This window comes from Eptesicus fuscus, chromosome 9 (assembly GCF_027574615.1).
Source record: "Eptesicus fuscus isolate TK198812 chromosome 9, DD_ASM_mEF_20220401, whole genome shotgun sequence".
NCBI lineage: Eukaryota > Metazoa > Chordata > Mammalia > Chiroptera > Vespertilionidae > Eptesicus > Eptesicus fuscus.
Genome location: NC_072481.1, coordinates 28662319 through 28685109, shown reverse-complemented (window position 1 = coordinate 28685109; position 22791 = coordinate 28662319). Strand labels below are relative to the sequence as shown.

The window sequence follows — 22791 nt, the reverse complement described above, 5'->3', positions numbered from 1 at the left end:
TGAGAGAGTAACTTGCCCAAGGTCACACAGCTCATCAATGGCAGAGCTGGGATTTGAATCCAGGGAGTCTCAGCTCTCAACTCACCCGCTACTCTGCTGGGGCTCCTTAAACTTCACGCCTGTGGCTTGTGTGACCCCTGTCTTCGGCCTCCACATATGGACAAGGGATCTGGCTCTGCTTTGGGGACAGCAGAACAAGGCAGCTGGGAGCTGGGTTGTCCTCCACAGCCAGGTCTGGGTTGGGGTTCCCAGGACAGAGTAGGTAGTGGCAGCTGCTGGGGGTGCAGGACAGGGTGCAAGGCCAAGGCAGAGGCAGCTGCAGCCAGGGCCTCAGCTAGAGGAGGACAGACCAGAGCCAGGTCTGGCTGAGTCCCAGGCCTCCCAGCACGCTCAGCATCCCTGGGCTCCTGAACCTGTGGGCCCAGGTCACGTGGCCTATTTGTGCACGGGGCCAGGCATGTGCAGCACATGTCAATGATTCCTCAGAGGAATCCAGCAAGGCCACTCCGGACAAGGTTCTCATGACCCCACGGTCCTGCTCAGCCAGGCTTGCCCTCCAGCAGGTTCTGAGGGGAAGCCCTCCCTGCTGACCCTGGCTGGGGGCAGGGCTCAGGAAACACAACTGCTCTTCTGGGATCAGGCCCAACCTTCTCCTGGATCCCTCAGACATCTTGACTCAGGTCCCCAAGAATACGTGCAAACCGGGCCAGCTGAGCTGCTTTCTGGCCCAGAACTGCAGGCAGGACAGCTCCTTCAGGTAGGCCTGCGGGAGCATTAGGTCAGGGGACAGACCCACAGTGTCCGCAGCAGCTCTCCCCTCGGAGCCAGGACATGTTCTTGGCCCCTTAGTTCTGCTGCTCAGGGTCCTTCTCCAGGTCTCAGGCTGGGGCAGGTTCGACCATCTCAGGACTCAGGAAAAATTGCTGGAGTTGGGGCTGTGTGTGCTGGGCTTCCCTCCTCCCTGGCCTCCTCTCCCCTGCTGACAAGTCCTTAGATGTCGGTGTTTCCCTACTCAGTTCTCAGTGCCTCTCAACTCCACTTCCAAAACCTAAACCAAACCACTCCCAGGGTCTCAGTGACACGATCAGGCTGACTATTCCCAAACCCATGTCTGCTGACAGGACTTCTCCCCAGTGAATCCCAGCTGCCCCGGGGCACCTTTCCCTGGAAATCCACATCCGGCACTGAATCCACATTCCCAAGAAACCTGTTCCTCCATCAAGCCCAAAACCAGGGCAGCTCCCTGGACTCCTTCCGCCCCCACATCCGGTAGCCAAGCAGTGCTGTCAGCCCTGCCCCCTTCCATGTGCGGAATCTGTTCCCTACACATTAGTCTCATCTTAGTCACTTCTCTCCTGGTCTCTGTCCTCCAACCCATCACTGCGCAGCATCCACAATGACTTTTCTGTCATCATTACATCACTCCCTTGCCCAAAAAGTTCACAGATGAGCCTAGGTTGCTCTCAAAAGAGCAAGCTCTCTATCTTGGCGCCAAGGCACTAGCTCCGTGGTCGGCAAACTGCGGCTCGCGAGCCACATGCGGCTCTTTGGCCCCTTGAGTGTGGCTCTTCCACAAAATACCACGGCCTGGGCGAGTCTATTTTGAAGAAGTGGCGTTAGAAGAAGTTTAAGTTTTAAAAATGTGGCTCTCAAAAGAAATTTCAATCGTTGTACTGTTGATATTTGGCTCTGTTGACTAATGAGTTTGCCGACCACTGCACTAGCTGATCTGGTCCACGCTTCAGCTTCATCGCTGCCATGAAGCTGAAAATTCAATAAATTTTCCAAGTATTTATTTAGCATCTGCCTTGTGCAAGATTCTGAGGACACAAATGAGACATAGCCTGTGGCCTCAGGGCACCCCTCAAACCCTGTGCTCCAGCTCCAGCCCCCCTCGACCTCCTGCCTTTTTCTCAAGCACCTCCCTACATTAGTCACCCCTCCCTTTCCTTCTCTGCTAGCTCTTTCTAAAGGCTAATGCAGCATCCAGGTGGACACAATGTGGGGTGGCTGCCTGGTTCATGACTTCCCCTTGTCTGGGATTGACCTGGAACAGACAGGTGGGCTCCCCAAATCACATATGTGCTATAGGAGCCTGCTCTCACTGGTCACAGCTGGCTGGACCTGTGGTGGATACTGGACCCAAACTGGGCCAATCAGATTCTCTCACCTGAGTTCTTGAAACTCAGAACTGAGAGTTTAGGAGTCCCAGGCTTGGAGTCTCATCGATACCCATAAATGACAAAGCATTAGAGGTACCATGCCTGACCTCGGGCTGCTGGGACCGCCTGCTTCCTGTCCTCCTGAGTCAGCTGTCCCCTTAATTCTATGCAAAAGCCAGGATTCCTTTCCATTGCTTGCAAAAGAAGCAAAGAATGAAGCTTAACTGTCTCCCTTGCCCCAATATTCCACCAGCAGCTGTGACCCTAATCTTTTCCTGTCAAGTTCTTGATCAAGTTTTTCACAATCAACTGCACTCCCTTACCGTTCACCTACTTACTCCTGAGCCCACAGTAATTCAATAAATTTTCCAAGTATTTATTTAGCATCTGCCTTGTGCAAGACTCTGAGGACACAAATGAGACATAGCCTGTGGCCTCAGGGAGCTCACAGTCTAGCTGTAAGGACAGGCACAGTAAAAAATAAGTGCAAATTGCAATAAAGATTAAGGTAAATGTGGCAAGGGTAATGGGAGAGAAGCTCACAGGGTTTTATGAGAGGGAGGGGCTCACTGGGGGATGGGCATGTCCTAGCAGTATCTTCCAGCTCCGTGACAAAGAACACTTTTATGCACAAGTTCCAGTTCAGGAAAATAAAAACGAGCAACTTTTAATTTTTCTTTGAAATAAAAATAGATTTATTAATACCTGTCAAAAACAGAATATATTATAACTATTTAGATTACCCACTTTATTGATAGGGAAAAAATTCAATAAGAAACTTGGCACACTGATTTTCATCTGCTAAATGCTATCAACTGGTATATAATAATAACTAGTTAAGTAGGAAGAATGCAAACCAAGAGGCTGACAGAGGCCTCATGTCCATAGTTAGGTCCTTGATGGGCTTTATCCTGAGAATAGCAGGGAGCCATTGAGAGTTATTGAGCAAGAGAGGGTCATTGTCACTGTGGTGGCTAGTGTCAGGGATGGAAGAAATGCTCAATCCCTGGTCAGCCCTTAAATCCTAGCCACCTCCATCCCTGAGGTTCATTGTAGTATTTACAATTCTTAAGCTGTCAGGCAAGGGGGTGTCCAAAGATCGGGGTTCAGAGGGAGAAATGGTGCCTGCTACCTTCTGTCCCCAGCTCGCTGGCCCCAGGCTGAATGTAATTGTCCTCAATGAAACCATCATCATCATCATCTTCACCGACCTCCGGACAGATCCCCTTCCTTGTCCTGGGCAGTGGGCGGTGCTGGTAGCTGATGCGGTATTTGCGGCAGAGGTGGCATTTGGCAGCAAGTGCAATGAGGAGAGAGAGGACCACAGCTCCCAGCACAACCCCCACCAGCACAGGCCATGCCCGGGCCCCAGAGCCTGGCCCATTGGTCATGGCTGATACCGTGGGGAGTCCCGAGGGTCCCACAGTGGCTGCAGAGAAAGGGACAGCATTATGAATGGGCTCCAGATGGGCTCCCTAGGGAACCTGAGAGGAGTGGGGGCAGGGTCCTACCCCGAACCCCAGCATCTAAGGGGAAACCGCCCCCCTCTTCAGCTTCCCTCACTGCTACTCACTCTGGTTTGCGTCACTCATGGAGTAGCTGGAAGACACCTGTGAGCCTTGGCTTGGTCAGAAGAGCCCTGGCTCCAAGCAGAGCCCAGGTGATAGGCAGCCCTGGGGCACCGATCCTGAAACATGCACACACGTGTGGCTGTCAGGCCATACTCTCAGTCGTGTTAGGGTGCTACACGAACGCTGGAGGCTGGACAACTAACCATACACAGTTGTTCACAGGAGAGAAACAGGCTGAGAAATGGGCCGTTGGTAAGGAAATATTGCAGGGTCCAGCTCTGGAAGTGGCTGAAAACATAAATCAGTGCTGGAACTTACACTGAGCACACTGTATGACTCAGGTACCATGCTCACAGCAACCTGTAATGTAGGGATAAACATTATTCTCTTTGTAGCTGAGGACTCTCAGGCCCAGAAGGGTAAACTAATTCAGCCCAAGTTCCAGCCCACGGCCCAGTTTGCCACGTTGCATGGTAAGCTGAGGATGGGAGGTGGGGGCAGAGGCAGTCCTGGCTCCCAGAGGTTGGGCAACAGCAATCGCTTGGAGTTAACAAGCCAAAGTGGAAACCACATGGGGAAGACAGTGCCAATCCTCACCCAGGGCAGGGAGGGGGTCTCAGGCACAGCCAGGGAGGACTTGGCCCCTCTGCTCCTGAGTCAGGGGGCTCCTGTCAACCCACCTTTACTCTCAGCCCTTCAGGCACATCTCTGTCTATTCACCTGAGCCCTCAGAGGGAGGCTGTATTCAGGAAGTCGCCAAATATAGACCACCTGAATCAGGAATGCATCTGGATGAGAATCACTAGGGCTGGAGAGGACCTAGAGAAGGAGCACCTGAAATAAGGGAGTATTTGGAGAAGATCATCTAGACCAGTGATGGGCAACTTTTTGAGCTTGGTGTGTCAAACTTCACCAAAAAACTGAGCATAACTCGGGTAGTGTGTCACTTTGAGGAAAAAACATTATTTCGCAAATGTTTCATCCTCAGGAGCAGCAAATGTTTCATCCTCGGCATGCGGCCGCCTCAGCGGCCGCGTGTCATCAGAAATGGCTACGCCCTCGTGCACCTAGGCCCGGGTGAGGCCACGTGCCCCTGGGTCTGGGAGAGGCTAAGCGTCCCTGGGTCCGGGTGAGACCATGTGTCCCTGGATCTGGGTGAGGCCTCGTGCACCTAGGCCCGGGTGAGCCCAAGTGGCCCTGGGTCTGGGAGTGGCCAAACGTTCCTGGGTCTGGGTGAGACCATGTGTCCCTGGATCCGGGTGAGGCCTCGTGAACCTAAGCCCGGGTGAGGCCACGTGCCCCTGGGTCTGGGAGAGGCCAAGCGTCCCTGGGTCCGGGTGAGACCATGCGTCCCTGGATCCGGATGAGGCTTCGTGCACCTAGGCCCGGGTGAGCCCAAGTGGCCCTGGGTCTGGGAGAGGCCAAACGTCCCTGGGTCCGGGAGAGAGCATGTGTCCCTGGATCCAGGTGAGGCCTTGTGCAACTAAGCCCGGGTGAGGCCACGTGCCCCTGGGTCTGGGAGAGGCCAAGTGTCCCTGGGTACGGGTGAAGCCAGATCCTGGGTCCGGGTGAGGCCGTGCGCCCCTGGATCCATACCCAAGGGGCGCCACTCACGTGGCGCCCCTTGGGTATGGGTGAGGCCACGTGCCCCTTAGTCTAGGTGACGCCGTGACCCTGGGTTCGGCCAAGACCAAACCAGAGGGAGTCGGACCTCCGTTACCACCATTTGTCCACCATCCAGAGCTGAGGGGTCAGTGCTGACATGTACACATAAGGAACTACTGGACATCTAAATTGGGTCTCAAAAGAACTGTTGGTCCAGGGGGAAACTCGCTACAGATTGATTCATTTGCCTGTCAGCATAAATATTATTGCTCGTCTCACATTCAGTTCTTATTAGTATATATCTAGTGACATATGATCTCGTTCATCTAGAGGAAATGATGAACAACATAGACTGAGGAACAAGAACAGAACCAGAAGCAAGGAGGCATCGATCGGACTATCGGGCCTCAGAGGGAGGATAGGGGAGGGTAGGGGGAGGGTGGGGGGAGGGGGAGAGTTCAACCAAAGGACCTGTATGCATGCATATAAGCCTATCCAACGGTTAAGTTCAACAGGGGATTGGGGCATGCGTGGGGAGAGGGGTGGGATGGGAATGGGGGGATGAGGACAAATATGTGACACCTTAATCAATAAAGAAATTAAAATATGAATAGAAAAAAAAAAGAAAAAAAAAGAAGAAGAAAAAAAAAAAAAGAAATGGCTACGCGTGTCAGTGCTGACACGCGTGTCATAGGTTCGCCATCACTGTTAGACTCAGAAATACCTGGAGGAGCACCTGAATCAGAGGAGGCGGGGGCAACACCTGAATCTAGGGAGTATCTAGAGGAAGAGCACCTAGGTTAGGGAAGTACCTGTCGGAGGACCAGCGAGGACTAGAGATTATCTGCAGGTGGAGTACCTAAATCAGATACTCCTGGGGAGGAGTATCCAACCTAAGAAAGTACCTAGGAGATAAGCACCTAGTTTAGGGGAGTACCCCCCCCCCATAGTCTTTTATACCAATACTTTAACGAGACCTTCCCTCCTCACCACCAACTTGTCACCTAGTCCATCAGTTCTTCTAAGTATCTCTGGAATGACTATTCCCCTCCTTTGCAACCCACTGCCACTTCCCCAGTCCAAGCTGCCTTCATCTTGTACCTTAACTCTAACACTAACCTCCCAACTGGTCTCGCCCCATCTCTAGTCCATTCCCCAGAGTGATGGGCCTAAAGCCCCAATCTGACCCCCCTCACTCCCCTACTTAAAAATCCTTCAAGAGCTCCCCACACCCAGTGCTGCATGCAAATTCCTCAGCCACTCAATCCAGCACAGGGCCCTCAGGCCAAACTCTTCTTCCTCTTCCCACAGTTCCCTCCCACCCCCCACACAGACACCTCCCACCTCACCCACCCTCTTTCCCAGTCACCCCCTCCCTTCTCAGTTTTTTTTTTGAGTCCACCATCTCGAATGCTAAATCAGGCCACACCAGTTGGTGAGGTTGTCCCAGGCCCCTCGGTATGACCCCTTTCACTGGCCTAAACCATAAACTACCAGTCAGAACTGGCCAGTTACTAGATGGGCAGCTCCCTGAGGGCAAAGACTGGGCTGATTAACCTGTGCCCTGGGACTGCCAGAGAGCTTGGCACTTGGCTGCTCAGTGCCAGTTTGTGAGTTGAGTGAGGGACGGAGCTGAGAGTGAATATGGGAGTGGGGGTGGGGGGTGGGACAGGAGCAATTAGAACGGAGGGGTAAATGAATAACATTCAATGGGTGCCTACAGTGGGCCCCACACTGTGCACTGGGTCCTCAAAAAATAAGATTCCGTTAAATTGAAATGAATTGAATTCCATTTGACCTTTCTTTTCCTCCTATTCCTTTCCTTCCTGCCCTGTCCCTGTGGTTTCTTCCCAAGGACATTTACCCACACCCACAGGCAGTCACCCCACCCCCTCAAGTCATATTTCTTCCACTGACACACACACGTCCTCTGATCTTCAGACATACACACCCACCCTGATTTGTAGCTCCTCTCCTGCTCCCAGGAGCCCTCAGGGATTTGTGGGTTCCTCCTCCCAGCCCCCCAATTCTTCCCCTCTGCTACTCACCTGTAGGAACTGCACACAGTCCGTGGAGGAAGCTTCCGGCTGGGGCCGGCAGACAGTGGGCGGGCCAGAACTGCCGCTTGACTCACCTGGGGACGCAGCTGGTGGGGCTGAAGCTGCCGGGGAGGGCCGAGGGCAGGGCAGCAGGCAACGCCCACAACCGGGAGCACTACCTACACCTTCCCAAGCTTTTACGGAGAACCTTCCAGCACAGGCCTCACCCCCACCCACACCACTGGGGAGAGGGGGGGTGGGCTGGAGCAGTTGGGATCCCCAGAGGAAGGGGTGGTCCTATGGGCCCTAGAAGGGGCGGGCACTTCGGCAGGCTGCGGCTCAGCCTGGCGGCCCAGATTAGCAATGACTTTCCCGTGACAGGTACAAAGTCCGGAGTTGAAGAGGGAGCTTTGCAGACCTGTGAAGGCGGTGGGCCGGAACCGCGAGGCAGGGGGGCTGGGCATTCTTCCCAGGCAAAGGCAGAGAGGCCAAGGACACACTCAAAATTGCCTGCAAGTGAGTGAGTGTGTGTGAGTGTGTGTGTGTGTGTGTGTGTGTGTGTGTGTGTGTGTGTAGAGTGGATGTGCAGGTCAATGGGGAGTGTGAGTTCAGAGGTCTTTTGGGGATGGTATATGTATCTTTGGGGGGAGGGGGGTTATGGTGTGTATGTGTTTACCTCCATAGAGGTTTCAAGCCTTCATCTGGATCTCAAGGATCCTGTGACCCCACAAAGCTCGGCTCTGAATCTCCCCTTTGTTCTACTCCTTGTCCTTGAAGATACAGTTCACGAGTCCCTTTCCCTGAGCCCTCAGTCCACCCCGGCAAGCTTGCTCCCTCCAGGTGGAGATGCCCCAGCATTCTCTCTCATCACTCTCTCTCCTGCATGCCCTGCGCACCCTTTATCACAGCATTTCTCTATGTATCTTGTAATGATTTTGATAGGGGCAGAAATAGAATATTGGGGACCAGCCATAATTGTAAGAAATCTTAATCATGCTCTGTTAACTGCGATTGTTTTGTTCTGGTTAAAGAAGGCGCATTCTAACCTGGCTGGGAGTTGCATGTGGGACCTGGGAGCTCACCTGGAAATGCGGCCCATGGCCCACCCTCCCCATCTGTACCCTTTTGCCTACTTCCCCATGTAATCTTTGTCCTTCTACCCAATACAAGCAGCTGGCTTATGCTGGGGGCAGAGCAGATTTTTGTGGATGACCCGCTGCTCTCCCATACTGCCGGCATTATTGGAATAAAAGCTCATGTGATTCAACCCTGTCTCTGCTTAATTGGCTCAAGTAGTGACTGGCAGCACGGACCCATTGGTTGTCCGGTTATAATTTCTTCCTGTGCTGCCTCCCCCATTAACCCAGGAGCTCTGTAGGGTGGAGCCAAGTTTTAACAGTCTCCGGGCTGCCGGCACCTGGCACAGGGCAGGCTCTCGGTGACTGTGTAAGGGAGGAAGGACTGCATGAGCTAAGCCATGCGGGCACAGGATTTCACAGGGTCCCTCAGGCCACAACCCGAACAAGGACTGTGCCCAGGGGTTGCAAGTGGGGCAAGCCAGAACTGTGGCTACAAAGTGGAGGACCTTGCAGGACCTTGGATTTTTTAACATGGAATCCGAACTCTTCCAATGGCTCCTTCCTAGGCCTCCCACCTCATCTGGTGCTTACCTTCATACTGTCTCCTCCAGCCACACCAAACTGTTCTCTACTCCTGGAACCCACCATGCTCTCATCTCCCAGGCTCTACATGCCCTGTTCCTGGGGCCCCTGATTTCCCCTATCTCTCACCTTCAGCCCCTCCTCCAACTTGTCCATCATCTCTCAGGCTGATTTTCTCCCAGACCTAATCCTCACTCAGGCCCTAGTTTAGGTGCCTCTTTATATAGATGGCCTTCCCCTACTCTCCCTAGTCTGGGTTCCTCTTCCCACCCTCGGTGCTCCCTCAGACCTGGCACTTCTCTCCCTTTGCCCTGACCACCACTATTGCGATTTTCTCTATTTGGCAGGGCCTTTTGTGAGCTTGGAAACTCGGGGTAGAGTCTGCATCTGTCTCATTCCCCTTCAAGTCCCCAACATCTAAAACGGCAACAATAACTCCTTCTGAAATAATGAATAAGAGGAAAGTGAATACTACCCATAATGGGACAGTGGGGAGTCAGGAACTTTTGGGGTTTTGCTTTGATTTTGAAGCAAGGAAATCATAGGATTCAAAGGTATTCATTGAACACCTGTACTGTTTTGTTTGTTTTTAAAATTGAGGTATTCATATAACATAACCTGATTCACATCACAAAAATTTCACCATTTTAGTACACAATTTAGTGGCATTTAGTATATTCAAAAGGTTGTACAACCATCACTGTATCTAGTTCTAAAATATTTTTGTCACACCAAAAAATATTTTTGTCACACCCCCTACCCATTAAGCACTCACTCATTTCCCCTGTACTCCAGGCTCCAGCAGCCACAAAAACCTGCTTTCTATCTCTATGGATTTGCCTGTTCTGGATATTTCCTACAAATGAAATCATACCACTGTGCCAGCTTTTTACTGAACTACTTCATTTAATCTTCATAACTACACTATTAGATATTAATTAGCCCGATAATAGATGAAGAAAACCCAGCTAAAAGAAGGGAATTCGCAAGACGTTCCACAGAATAAAGCAAGGAAAGGTCTGCACATCCATCAGTCAGTCATTTATTTCATGAGTATTCATTGATCACCCATCACAGAGCCACAGCCAGCCCATAGACATGCATTAGAATATAGCAGAGGACAACCTGTTGGGTCCCCCACGGCATGGAGAGCAGAGAGCAGGCTGGACGTCAGCACCACTAGCCCCTCAGCCAGAGCTCTGGTGCAGTGAGCAACCTTTACCACCTTCCGTGGCAGCCCTGGCAACCTTGTGGTAGGCACTGTGCTAGCTGCTGGGGACAGAGTTCCCGCCGCCATACAGCTTTCATTCTGGTGGGGAAGACAGACAATACACAACAAATAAATAAGATCATTTCAGATCATGGTGAGGGCTGTGAATAAATACAATAGCTTCAGGTGATAGGGAGCTGTGGAGGGGGCTGCTCCTTTCCATTAGTCAGGAAAAGGGGGGACTCCCTGAAGAGGGGATGTTTGAGCTGAGATCTGAATAAAAGGGAGACAGCAACCATGCTCATTCTAGGGGAAGAGCATTCCAGAAAGTGGAAACAGCCCTGACAAAGACTGACAGGCAGGAGCAGGCTGGCTTGTTCAAGCAACGTCAGGAGCCCAGCTGGATGGAGCACAGTAAGTGGGGAGACATGGGAAGAGTAACTGGGGGGCTGTCAGCTCATGTGGGGCCTCATCAGGTCCTTCCCTCCATGAGATGGGAAACCACTGGTGATCGAAGCAGAGGGACTGAGGGAATATCCTTTGGCGTCTGTGTAAAGAATGGATTAGAGGAAGCCAGGGTAGAAGCAGGGAGGCCAGTTAGGAAGCTGTGGCTATCATCCAGGAGAGAGGGACTGTGGCCTCAGGGTGCTCCGGTAGAAATGGGGAGAAGTGCTCAGGTCCTCGATATATTTTGAAGGTGAAGCCTAAGTGATTTGCTGACTGGGTGCCGGGTTTGGGAAAAAGAAAGGGACCACAAAGAACTCCAAAGTTTTGTCCTGAGCAGCTAGTAGGATAGAGATGTCCTTTACTCAAGTGGAAAGACTCCAGAAAGGAGAGGTTTGGGAGGGCAACCAGGACCTCCGTTTTTGGACATGTTCGATGTGAGATGCCTGTGAGATATCCAGGTAGCATCCTAAGTAGGCAGTAGCATAAATTTGGCCAGAATGCAGGGGGAGATAAAGGCTAGAAATAAAAAATTGGGGCAGCCGCAAAATGTGGATGGTTTTTAAAGCCAATTATCTAGGTGTAGAGAGAGAAGAAGGCTGAGGGCTGACTTCTAGAGCACAGTGGGAGGGAGAGAGGGGCTGAGGGGAAGCAGGAAAGGAGACTGAGGCATGGCCAGCAGCATGGTGGGAGGCAGACATGTGAGAGTGTCCTGGAGACCAGAGAAGAAAGGTTTTCAAGGGCAAGAGCTTGGTCAGTTACATCAAATGCTGGTGATAGGTTAACTGAGATATAGATTGAGAACTGACCTTGAAATTGGCCAGGTAGAGGTCACTGGTGACTTGGGTAAGAGCAGCTTCACTAGTGTGGGGACGAATGCCTGACTGGAGCAATGCACCAAGTATGGGAGCAGAGGAAGTGGTGATCACTTCTTCAAAGAATTTTGCTATAAAAGGATCAAAGAAGTCCTGGCCGGGTAGCTCAGTTGGTTAGAGTGTTGTCCTTATACACCAAGGTTGCAGGTTTGATTCCCAGTCAGAGCACATACAAGAATCAACCAATGAATGCATATATAAGTAGACCAACAAATCGATTTCTCTTTCTCTCTCTCCTCCTCCTCCTTCTCCTCTCTCTCTCTCTCTCTCTCTCTCTCTCTCTCTCGTAAATAAATAAATGTTTAAAGGAGCAGAGAAGTGGTGCAAACACTAGAGACAGGGTGCAATCATGGAGGATTTTTTTTTTAGGCTAGGAGCTGTTACACCATGTGTGTAGGCTGGCCAGAATAATTCAGGAGAGAGAGAAAATTGACGATGCAGAAGGAAGAGAGAAGGGTGTGAAGTCCTGAAGGCATCAAGGGCTATGGGGTCAAGTGCTCTGGTGGAGGGTTGACCTTGGGCAGGAGCAGGGAGAGTCCCTCTGAGGAAGACAGAGCATACAGTGAAATGATGGGAGCCTTAGGAAGTTTTCTTCCCAGGGCTTCTGTTTGTCCAGAGAAATAGGAAGCAATGTCATCAGCTGAGAGTACAGTGGTTCCGGGGTTCAAAGAGAAAGAAAAGGTGTGAATAGGTCATCCAGAGCCTGCCAGCATGTGGTAGGCTCGCCACGTAGCACCTTGGGGTGAGCGGTCAGTTAGGGTGATTAAGTGTCTTTGTTTTCTAGCCACTCCAAGTGCAGGTGGGGAGAAGATGGAGAGAGGGTGGGGATTTGTAGGCAAGCTGGGCCCAGTAAAGAGGGAAGTGAGGAGAAGGTGGGAAGGTGTAAGGAACCCTGAAAAAGTGGTAGGAGCAATGGATTTTAGGAGAAATTGCTGGTGGACTAGAGAGAGTACGTTGAAAAAGTAAGAAGTGGAGAGCAGATGGTGGCAAAAGGAAATGGAGGTTACCAGGAGATGCAATTCTTGATAAAGACAAGCCCGGGGATATGAACCATCCAGTGGTTCTGAGGTGGAGCCTACAGACCCATGGGGGTCTTACTGTTACCTAAAGCGTGTGATTAACTCAACCTTCTGCATCAGAGGTCTCATGATAACATGCTAATGGCTCCACTAATAAATGGCAGAGTCAGTATTTGAACTCAGGTCTTCTGAACTCTAGGTCCAGCATCTTTCTAGTTATATATCCCAACTACATCCCTCTGCTCTGTTAAACTGAAAATGTTTAACCTCCACGGCTGCAAGTCTTTTGTAAGAAAAGTTTTCCCGAGCCAAAATGCTAGTCCAAGGTGGATCCTTAGGCATGGAGTCTAAACCACCAGCAGCATGGCTGCATAGAAAAGACAGCACGTCCCCCATCCCAGAGTTTTGCAAGCCTTTTATACATCAAGTAGGTGGAAGGGAGAAGACAGGTATACCTGTCTGAAAGAAGTTAGCTGAGCTATAGGCAAAGGGGTGGGGGGAGGTAAAGAGGGCCAGCTTTGGGTTAGCTGAGTCCTCATGAAGAAATGTCCATGTCTATACGTTAGCTGGGGCAGCAGTCTGGAAAGCCCTTTTGTAAACAAGAGGGTAGGAGTGGAGGGCTGGGAAGGGGGGGTGCGCTCCTGGCGTGAGATGGGGCCTAACTAAAATAATTTTGGGAAGTAGCCACCTGGAAATTAATCCAAAATTCCAACAGGCGAAACAGGAACGTGAGAGTCTCTTGTTAGCCGGTCTGCAGCCATTAATAGACTACTAGTTCCTTCTCTTTCTCTCAGTCTCTGGACACTGTGAATTAATTTAGAACATCTCAGAATTTCTTTCTTAGCAGCTCCCATGAGTAAGATTTGCCATCAAAGTGTTCGAATCCTCAGAATCATTTGGAGTGACAGAAAGCTATCACTGCCTTTCAAAGATTTGATTATATTTCCCAAAGGAAATGAATAGTGAGCAAGAAAAAGAAGGGGGTGTCTGGGTTCCCCACCTCGCACCCACTTCCTCCTCCATCTGACCCAGCCCCTCCCTGCTGCGGACCGGAGTCTTGGCCTTCGGGATAGTGTAATTCCCTTTTGAGAAGCTGATGGGAACAGGAAAATGCACATGTACATCCAGTCACAGATATGCTCCCAGGCCTGGCATGCAGTAGGTGCCCAATAAAAACTTGTCTGATGAATGGTTAGATTTCCAGGGGGCTCACTTGCTCCCTCCAGGTTAAGAACTGGTGTTAACCCTTTGCACTCTGAATACAGGAACCTCTCTTCTATTGTAAACAGGTGCTCCTTTGAATAGATAGAGGACCCCTTCTTCTTTGCAAACCTCTGAAGGGACCTGCCCGTTTCCATTTCCAGCCACTTCCAGCCTCCTGGCGGTAGAGTCAGCACCTCCCTAGGGCACCCTGCAGTTCAGCCCCGCCCGCCCGCCCCCCGGAGGCTGGCCTTCCCCACTCCTGCTCTGCCATTGATGATGTGGAGATGCCCCAGCATTCAGCGGGGACTGGGCTTGAAACTTGATGAAAACATGCGGCCCACAACGAATATTTTTGTGGCCCAGCCAATATAACTGTATGTAAGAAACATTTTAATAAAAGTTCTGTAACTTAATTTTTACAATATCCAGTTATACACAATTATTAATAACAAACTACAACGTTCGCTAATGACTGATTACTATAATCGTGTTGCATTCATTTCCCACACACGCCTTACGCGCAGGCGCACCATTTCTCTCCAATAATACCAGCAGCGAATATTTTAGCAGCCGATTGCCACGTCATTAGTCCTGTACTGACTTGTTTGGTGTGCGCAACAGGAAATATTTCGCTTTCGGAGAACAAGAAAAATGGGTTTATTTGCATTACGATTATTAACTTGTGTAGTTATTCAGTGTCTGGTAAGTTAATGTTCAAGAAAAAAGATTAATTTTTCTTAAAATGTTATATTATTTTATGTTAATGATTACTCATTTATTTCAGCCCTTTGTATTCAGCATGTCTCTCGAAATAAACCTACATTTCTATGAAAATTGAAGCTTTTGTTTTTTTGCGGACCACATAAACTTAAACCTTGTTTATTTGGCCTGTGTTAGCCTTTTTTAAAAATATATATATATATATTATTTATTGATTTCAGAGAGGAAGGGAGAGGGAGAGATAGAAACATCAATGATGAATCATTGATCGGTTGCCTCCTGCACACTCCCTACTGGGGATCGAGCCCGAAACCTGGGCATGTGCCCTTGCCCGGGATCCAACCTGGGACCCTTCAGTTGGCAGGCCGACGCTCTATCCACTGAGCCAAACCGGCTAGGGCCCGTGTTAGCCTTTGAGTTTGACATGCATGCACTAAGCTAAGCTCAAAGGTTATATCCCCACAGGAGCTTCCCAGACCCAGGCCTGAGACTAAGGAAATGCCTTGAGATTGCAGCTTCTAGGGTTTGCTCACTTCCTCAAGGTGGACGAGTCTGTCAGGTATTCCATGAAGCCCTGAGGGAGAGCTCACCAGGCCGCTTACATCCCCAAACACACCACCCTGAAACTCCAGTATAATTACCTCAAATGGTTGCCACATCAGATCGAGCATCCAGGTTCACAGGACAACTTCATCCCAAGCCACCAGCTCCATCTTGCCACCTTGGAAATAATTAGACACCAGACGCACCCAGTGTAATGGGGTAGCAGTCTGTGCCCCTCCTTGTTCAGTTATCTCCGGGGTAACTGGGTCTAGGAGAACAGAGCTCAGCAGACCTGGCAGGGAACTACCACACCCTCACCAGAGGGATGTCACGCCAGGCAAATGGCCGGAGGTGGCAGACCAGCTGGACAGTGTCCCCATCGTGGTGCCCCCTCCCCGACCTGCCTCCCCACACAATAGGAATAGTCATCTCTCCCACATTCCTGCTTTCTTATGGGAATCCGAAACGTCCTTGCCCACCTGAAATCCCTAGAGTTTGGGGCGGTTCCTCTGGTGGCAGGCACTATGTAAGCCTGGAAGGAGGCATGTCTCTCCATGGGGCCCAGAAGCCCACTCCCTCATCTTGTTGCACCAGCACCCCTTCATCAGGGTGGAGGCAAGGATGGAAATGGCAAAACCCCAATATGTCTTCAGGTAAAAAGGGTGGGAGTTGGGGACTCTGCCTTCAAGTTTCCCTCTCGTACCTGTGTCAGATGAATGAATCATGAGGTTTACTGTGCTGTCGCTAGCTTTTATCCTCAAACAACATTTAAAGTGAGATTGGCCAACCAGGAAGCAATCCTGTGATTCACCCAGGCTGTGGATGCTGTCGGAATGTGTGGCTGTGGCCTGGGGTGGCAGCTTTCTCTCATAAAATGTGCTTTGTATTCTAAGTAGGCTTGCTGTGGTTTGAAGCAGAAAAACAATGAGTCATTTGTGTCGGAGGCTATTGGTTCTAGGATTTCACCCAGAAAATTGGTGCCTGCCCGTCTCTGCTGGTCCATCTTTGCCTTTTAAAGGGGCCCCACTCGATCATAACAACAGCACAGAGTTGGGCTTATTATTTTTCCAGAATAAAATCTCTAGTGCTTTCTAAGTACATACCGATTGGCTTTCTGAAATCATTTGTAAGAGTGTGGGGGATTACATTCATAGCTGCCTCCTATAAATGTCGGCAGAGACTTTTAACCTACTTGTTGTCTAGGTCAGACCATCTAGCAGGCCTGGGGTCAGAGCTGAGCTCCACCACTTAACTAACCTTAGAAAGCACCCATTTCTTCTTCTGTAAAATGAGGAGAAGAATAATGAAACCTACCTCAAAAGGCAGAGAGTCCCTGAGGCGGCATCAGTAAAGGTTCCCGGCACCTGCCACTGTTCAATAGCTGTTATTCGTGGCAATGGAGGTGTGTTGGTGTTCTTCATAAGACCTCTGCTTACTTTATCAGGCAAGTTTCCTGCTGACCAAGGTCAGCAAAAGTCTGCGGTGCTCTAAGTAGGTCCTGAGCTTTGAACTGCCTGAGCCCTCGGTGAGGTGTTGATTCCAGCTTCTGGCCTCAATGGGTTCCTTGGGGCCAAATGGTCTTTGTCAAGCAGTTTGCACAAAAGGGAATTTATTCAAAGCTTTGTTGGATTAACTGGGGCTTCCTTTAAATAAGGGCTTGTTTTCAGAAGTTTTTTGTTTTTGTTTTTCAACGAGGAAAAAGAACGCCATGGATTCCAAGTCATCTACAGCAGCGGTCGCCCAAGACCATCGGAAAACACAGATATTTACATTACGATTCATAACAGTAGCAAAATTACAGTTATGAAGTAGCAACGAAAATAATTTTATGGTTGGGGGTCACCACAACAGGAGGAACGGTGTTAAAGGGTCACGGCATTAGAAAGGTTGAGAACCACTGATCTACAGTCTTCATTACGGCTTGTCATAAACACCTGGCACACCTTTTCAGCCCAGAGTGAAAACACACATGCTCACCCGCTAACTTCAGGAACAGAGCTGCAGCCTGTGTTCCAAGAGCATCTGCTGACAACTTCCTGTCACTATAGAAGTATTTCCTGAAAGAACAGCAAAAACTGTTTTTGAATTGACATGTGGCTTTAGTTGCTACTGAAGTTAAGTGAAAGTACCATTGTTACCAACTATTAACCTAAAAAAAAAAAAAAAAGGAAAAGTATTACTTTTTCTTTTATTTTCCTTTGCTGATCAACATGAACAATTATTTATTGGTAAAGTCGATTTCAGGCAAAGGCAGGACTTAGGAATTGTTGCTTATTTTCTTTCAATAACATATTGCTTATTTCAACCAAAAGAAAACTTTGTAATGTTGTTTGAGCAACATTTTACTTATTTCTTCACAAAGAAATTGTGACAAACAGTAGAGAGTTAAAGCATTTATGAAATATGTAAAGATACCCACATTTGGGGTTGCACATAACAAAGAAATATCTTAAATACTTTTCAGAATATTCTAGGAGCCCAGACACAAGGGCATGCTTTAGGAGAACACAGGAATGTAATGGGGGAGGGGAGGCATATTGGAACTACCCATTTCCTTTAAAATGACCAAGGAAAACAAAGCAGCATTCAACTTCACATACTGGTCTTACACAGTTTATATATAATAGCATGACTTAAATCCAAAAAGCAAAGATGGGATTCTCACTTTGTTTATTTTGAGAAGTAACTGCATGGACACCCAGGTAGTCTACCCTTGTCAGATAGCCTTCCGTGGAAGGAGTCTCTGCTACTTAGAAGAGGACCCATTTGACACTTATTTCAGGTGGCCTTGATGTCAATTTTGAGGGGCAACTTGGAGAGCTTAATTGTCTTCCCCTAAGTCAGCGGTCGGCAAACTCATTATTCACCTGAGCGGCAAACCGCGGCATTATTCACCTGAGCTGCATGTGACTTGCGAGCCGCAGTTTGCCGACCACTGCCCTAAGTCAACCCAGCCTTAAATTTCACCACTGTGTGTGTGTGTGTGTGTGTGTGAATAATTTGCATAACAATTTCACCCAAATAGGTCTCAATTCCACCACCATTTCTGCAAGACTATGTACTAACATGTTATCTTTTCCATAATTTTTGCCCGTTGGATTTTATGTTTTTATTGATTCCTAATCTATGAGTTATAAATATTTTTGACATTGTCTCTTATTTTTGCCTTTTAGGGCTTTTTTTATATGCTGTAAATTTCATTAATCTTTTGTTTTAAGGTCTGTGGATTTTGAGGCTTAGAGAGGTTACCCACTCCAAAGTTATAAGGTAATTCACTGATGTTTTCTTCTTGTTTTTTTGTGGGTTTGATTTTTTTGGTTTAAATCTTAGACCCATTTGGAGTTTATCTTAATATACATGATGTAAAATATAGATCCAACTTTATTTTTTATAGACAGGTACCAGTTGTTGCAACATCATTTATTAAAAAGACCAACTTTTCCTGCTGATTTGAAATGCCACTTTTTATGTATGCTAAATTCCTATGTGCATTTGGGTCCATTTCTGGTTTTTCTCTTCCATTGGTCTACTTCACTGCCAGTACCACATTGCTTTAATTATTGAGACTTTACATATAATATGTTTTATGTTCCAGCAAATATTGATGTGAAATAAGTCACCCAAAGCTTAGTCATTTAAAACAACAATTGTTTTATTATCTCTCACAGTCTCCGTAAGTCAGGAATTCAGGAAACTCTTGGTGGGGAGAGTCTCTTTCTCCTCGCGTAGCTTCAGTATTTCTCAGTGTGGTCTCTCTGTATGAGTTAGTCCGGGCTTCCTCTTCAGCACGGTGGCTTCAGCGAAGTCGGACAGTGTACATGGCAGCTCAGAGTTACAGTGCAAGTGCTTCCAAGAACAAACTAGAAGCCGCCTCACCTTTCTGACCCATGCAGCATCACATCCTCTGCATTCATTTGATGACGAGTCAGTGCCATCCAAATCCTCTCAGTGGGACAAATGTCAAGGTCACATTGTAAGAAAAACATGTGGCACAGAACAGACTGTTGTGGCCAATTTGGAAAAATACAACCTGCCATATTTTACTTTCTGATAGGGCTTCGTTAATCTATTTCAGAGTTTTCCTGGCTATTCTGACCAGAAGAAAACTCTTCTCTTTCAAGTAGCCTTTTTATAAATCTGATCCTTGAGGTGAATTCACTGGTAATCATGTGTTAACCATTTTTTCATTTACTTTTGGCATTAAAAAATAACCTTTTTTTCTTTTCCAAAAGTACATTAAGGTCTAATTATTAAGTTCTCACTATCAGATGTGATTCATTTCTGAAAATATGCTTTTAAAACAAACAAACAATAGGGATGGATGTTGTGTTTGGTGGGGAGAGGATGGCTCTGAGATAGAAAACAAAACAAAACAAAACACTGCCCCTGCCCTAGATGCTTTGCTCAGTGGATAGAGCATTGGCCTGTGGGATGAAGGGTCTCAGGTTTGATTCTGGTCAAGGGCTCGTACCTCGGTTGCAGACTTGGTAGAGACACGTGTGGGAGGCAAGGGACACCTGCAGGAGGCAACCAATCAATATCAATGTTTCTCTCTTTGTGTCTCTTCCACTCTTTCTAAAAATAAATGGAAAAATATCTATTTGGGGGGTGAGGATTAACAACAACAACAAAACACTGCCCTGACCCATGTAGTAATGAATTAGAGTTGGAGACATCCTTATGAACTGATGTTAAGCTTAATATAAATGGTTAAATAAAAAATATTTATAGATATGTGTATGTTCATGCATTGGTATAAACATATATATTTTCTTGCTCTGTCAGCTAAGAGGGTCTAGAACAGTGATGGGCAACCTTTTGAGCTTGGTGTGTCAAACTTCGCCAAAAAACTGAGCATAACTCGGGTAGTGTGTCACTTTGAGGAAAAAACATTATTTCGCAAATGTTTCATCCTCAGGAGCAGCAAATGTTTCATCCTCGGCATGCGGCCGCCTCAGCGGCCGCGTGTCATCAGAAATGGCTACGCGTGTCAGTGCTGACACGCGTGTCATAGGTTCGCCATCACTGGTCTAGAAGCAATGACACTCCAATGTCAATGAGCAGACCTGGCACCCTACTTTTGGTTTCTAATGTCATTTTCAGAAGAAACCAGAGCTTCTTACAGAGATGGCTGATTCTAGAGTTGAACAGGAAGGATACAAGATGAGCCTGGAGTATCTTGTTAGTGCCAGGAAGTAAGGAAGTGCTAAAGAACAAACAGACAACAACAAACCTACATTGGTGGGATATGTCCAATTTGTGGGCATATAGCTGTTCATAATATTTTCTTACAATCCCTTGTGTATCTGTGGAGTCAGTTTTTACTTCTACTTTTTCATTCCTGATTTTATTTATTTTGGTCATCTTTCTTTTTTTCTTGATGAATGTGATTAAAGGTTTGTCAATCTTGTTTATCTTTTCAAAGAACTAGCTCTTGGTTTTATTGGTCTTTTGTATTGTGGGGGGTTTATAGACTCTATTTCATTTATTTCTACTCTGATCTTTTATCATTTCCTTTCTCCTACTAATTTGGGGCTTTGTTTGTTGTTCTTTTTCTAGTTCCTTTACATGTAAAGTTAGATTATTTATTTGAGATTTTTCTTGTTTCTTGAGGCAGACCAGTAATGTTATAAATTTCCCTCATAGGACTGCTTTCACTGTATCCCATAGATTTTTGGGGTGGTTGTGTTCTCATTTTAATTTGTTTCAAGGTAGCTTTTGATTTCTTCCTTGATCTCATTGTTAACCTATTCATTGTTTAGTAACATGTCATTTAGCTTCCATGTCTTTGTGTGTTTTTCAGTTTTTTTTCTTGTGATTGATTTTAGTTTCATACCATTATGGTCAGAGAAGATGCTTGAAATAATTTCAATCTTCTTAAATTTATTGAGACTTGTTTTGTGTCCTAACATGTGGCCTATCCTAGAAAATTTTCCATGTGCACTGAAAGAATATATTCTGATGCTTTGGGGTGAAATGCTCTGAAGATATCAATTAAGTCCATCTGATCTACTGTGTCATTTGAGGCCGCTGTTTCCTTGTTGATTTTCTGTCTAGAAGATCTAGCCATGGATGCCAATGGGGTGTTAAAATCCCCTATTATGATGCTATTACTGTTGCTTTCTACCTTTATGTCCATCAATATTTGCTTATATATTTAGGTGCTCCTTTGTTGAGTGTGTTATGGTTTAAGTATTCCCATTGCAATGGTGGATGTATACACAACCCACCTTGGTGTATTGGGATGAAGCTCTAATCAACTGAGCTACCCAGCCAGGGCTGAATGAAGTATCTGTCATTTTCGAGAAGAGGTGTTGCCCAAGTGCTCTCTTTACTTTTACAAACTAACATCAGGCCCACCAGAACCAAGGAGAAAGTTCCACAAAAGTGTGCTCTAGCCTAACCGGTTTGGATCAGTGGATAGAGCGTCGGCCTGTGGACTCAAGGGTCCCAGGTTCGATTCCGGTCAAGGGCATGTACCTTGGTTGCGGGCACATACCCAGTAAGGAGTGTGCAGGAAGCAGCTGATTGATATTTCTCTCTCATCGATGTTTCTAACTCTCTATCCCTCTCCCTTCCTCTCTGTAAAAAATCAATAAAAAATATATATATATATATATTTTAAAAAGTGTGCTCTACCTACAACCCTGCCAGAAACTGCCCCAGCATTTCCCTGCTCCTTTTTCATGCAAAATTCAAAGATCTTGGCACCAAGATGAGCTAAAGTGTAAGGCATCAACCACGCCTTCCCATCCCTATTCCCCACAGACCCAGGAATGGGGTGTCTGTAGGCCTATAGAGTAGGGGTCTTCTCTGATCCTTTTTCATGCTATACCAGGAGTCAAAGCTTCTCCTGGGTCTTTTTGGGATTTTCAGAAGAGCCATAGAACTAAGCCAGCTCAACCCCCTGTAGGGACTCAGCTTTTCCAGGACAGTGATTTGGAACCTGACAGGTGCAAACGAAAGTCCAGTCTTCACCCAGGAACAGACTCTGGGAAGATGTTCCAGCACCAGAGCAAGGGTTTGGACTTCCAAACCCAAGTCACCTAAGCTGGAACCAAGTCTCATCCCCGCCCCAACCATCCATTCCAGGCCAGAGGGGCCATAGATCTCACCAGCAAGCCCCAGACATCTGATGACTCCAAGACCTCTCACTCTGCTCCCTGCAAGGACACACCACACACACACACACACACACACACACACACACACACACACCCTGCAGGCATTCCATACCTGCAGGTCATTGTCTGTTCTAGAAATTGCCAGTGGTGATGCCAGGTGAAGCAGTGGTGCCAGGGCAGTGAGAGATGAGGGGGCACAGCAAAGGCAAGATCCATGGGGATTTGCCAAGGGGCGGGGACTGTCCCAGGTTGTTGTCAGTCCTCAAGAGTGTACTCCCAGGGAAGACTTCTGCGGCCCCAGTGCTCAGGGACAGGCAGGGTTTGCTGTAAAACCAATGACAGCAGGCAAAGAGCTGAAGCCTCTGTTAGTGGCTTCAGCTGAGGACTGTAAATGCAAGACTCTCTGGGTCTGCTTAATGCATGCCAGGGAGGAGTGACTAATTCAGAAGTTCAAGTCCCAGCTTTGCCATGACCTCAGAGTACCCTCAAGCACTGCAGGCCTCAGTTTCCCATCTGTAAAATGAGAGTTACACAAGATAGAATCGAAGGTCCTTTTTTGTCCTAGTGTGAGTTCTTTTGTTCCCCTGAGCGCATACATTCATGGGCCCACAAAGA

At 47.9% G+C, this 22791-nt stretch overlaps 1 protein-coding gene across 2 annotated transcripts; it reads right to left on the bottom strand.

The window, feature by feature from the left end:
* Positions 1 to 2847: 2847 nt before the first annotated feature.
* C9H1orf210 (chromosome 9 C1orf210 homolog) lies at positions 2848 to 7436 on the bottom strand. Of its 2 annotated transcripts, XM_054720972.1 has the most exons (4): positions 7387 to 7428; positions 3937 to 4021; positions 3736 to 3849; positions 2848 to 3591 (listed from the first exon to the last, which is right to left on the bottom strand). In XM_054720972.1, exons 3-4 carry the CDS (start codon positions 3752 to 3754, stop codon positions 3269 to 3271), a joined length of 342 nt encoding a protein of 113 aa, XP_054576947.1. In that variant the 5' UTR covers positions 3755 to 3849; positions 3937 to 4021; positions 7387 to 7428; the 3' UTR covers positions 2848 to 3268. The 2 variants fall into 2 exon arrangements, with proteins under 2 accessions (XP_054576947.1, XP_008149484.2); XM_008151262.3 differs by lacking the exon at positions 3937 to 4021 and having other exon boundaries at positions 7387 to 7436.
* Positions 7437 to 22791: the final 15355 nt, after the last annotated feature.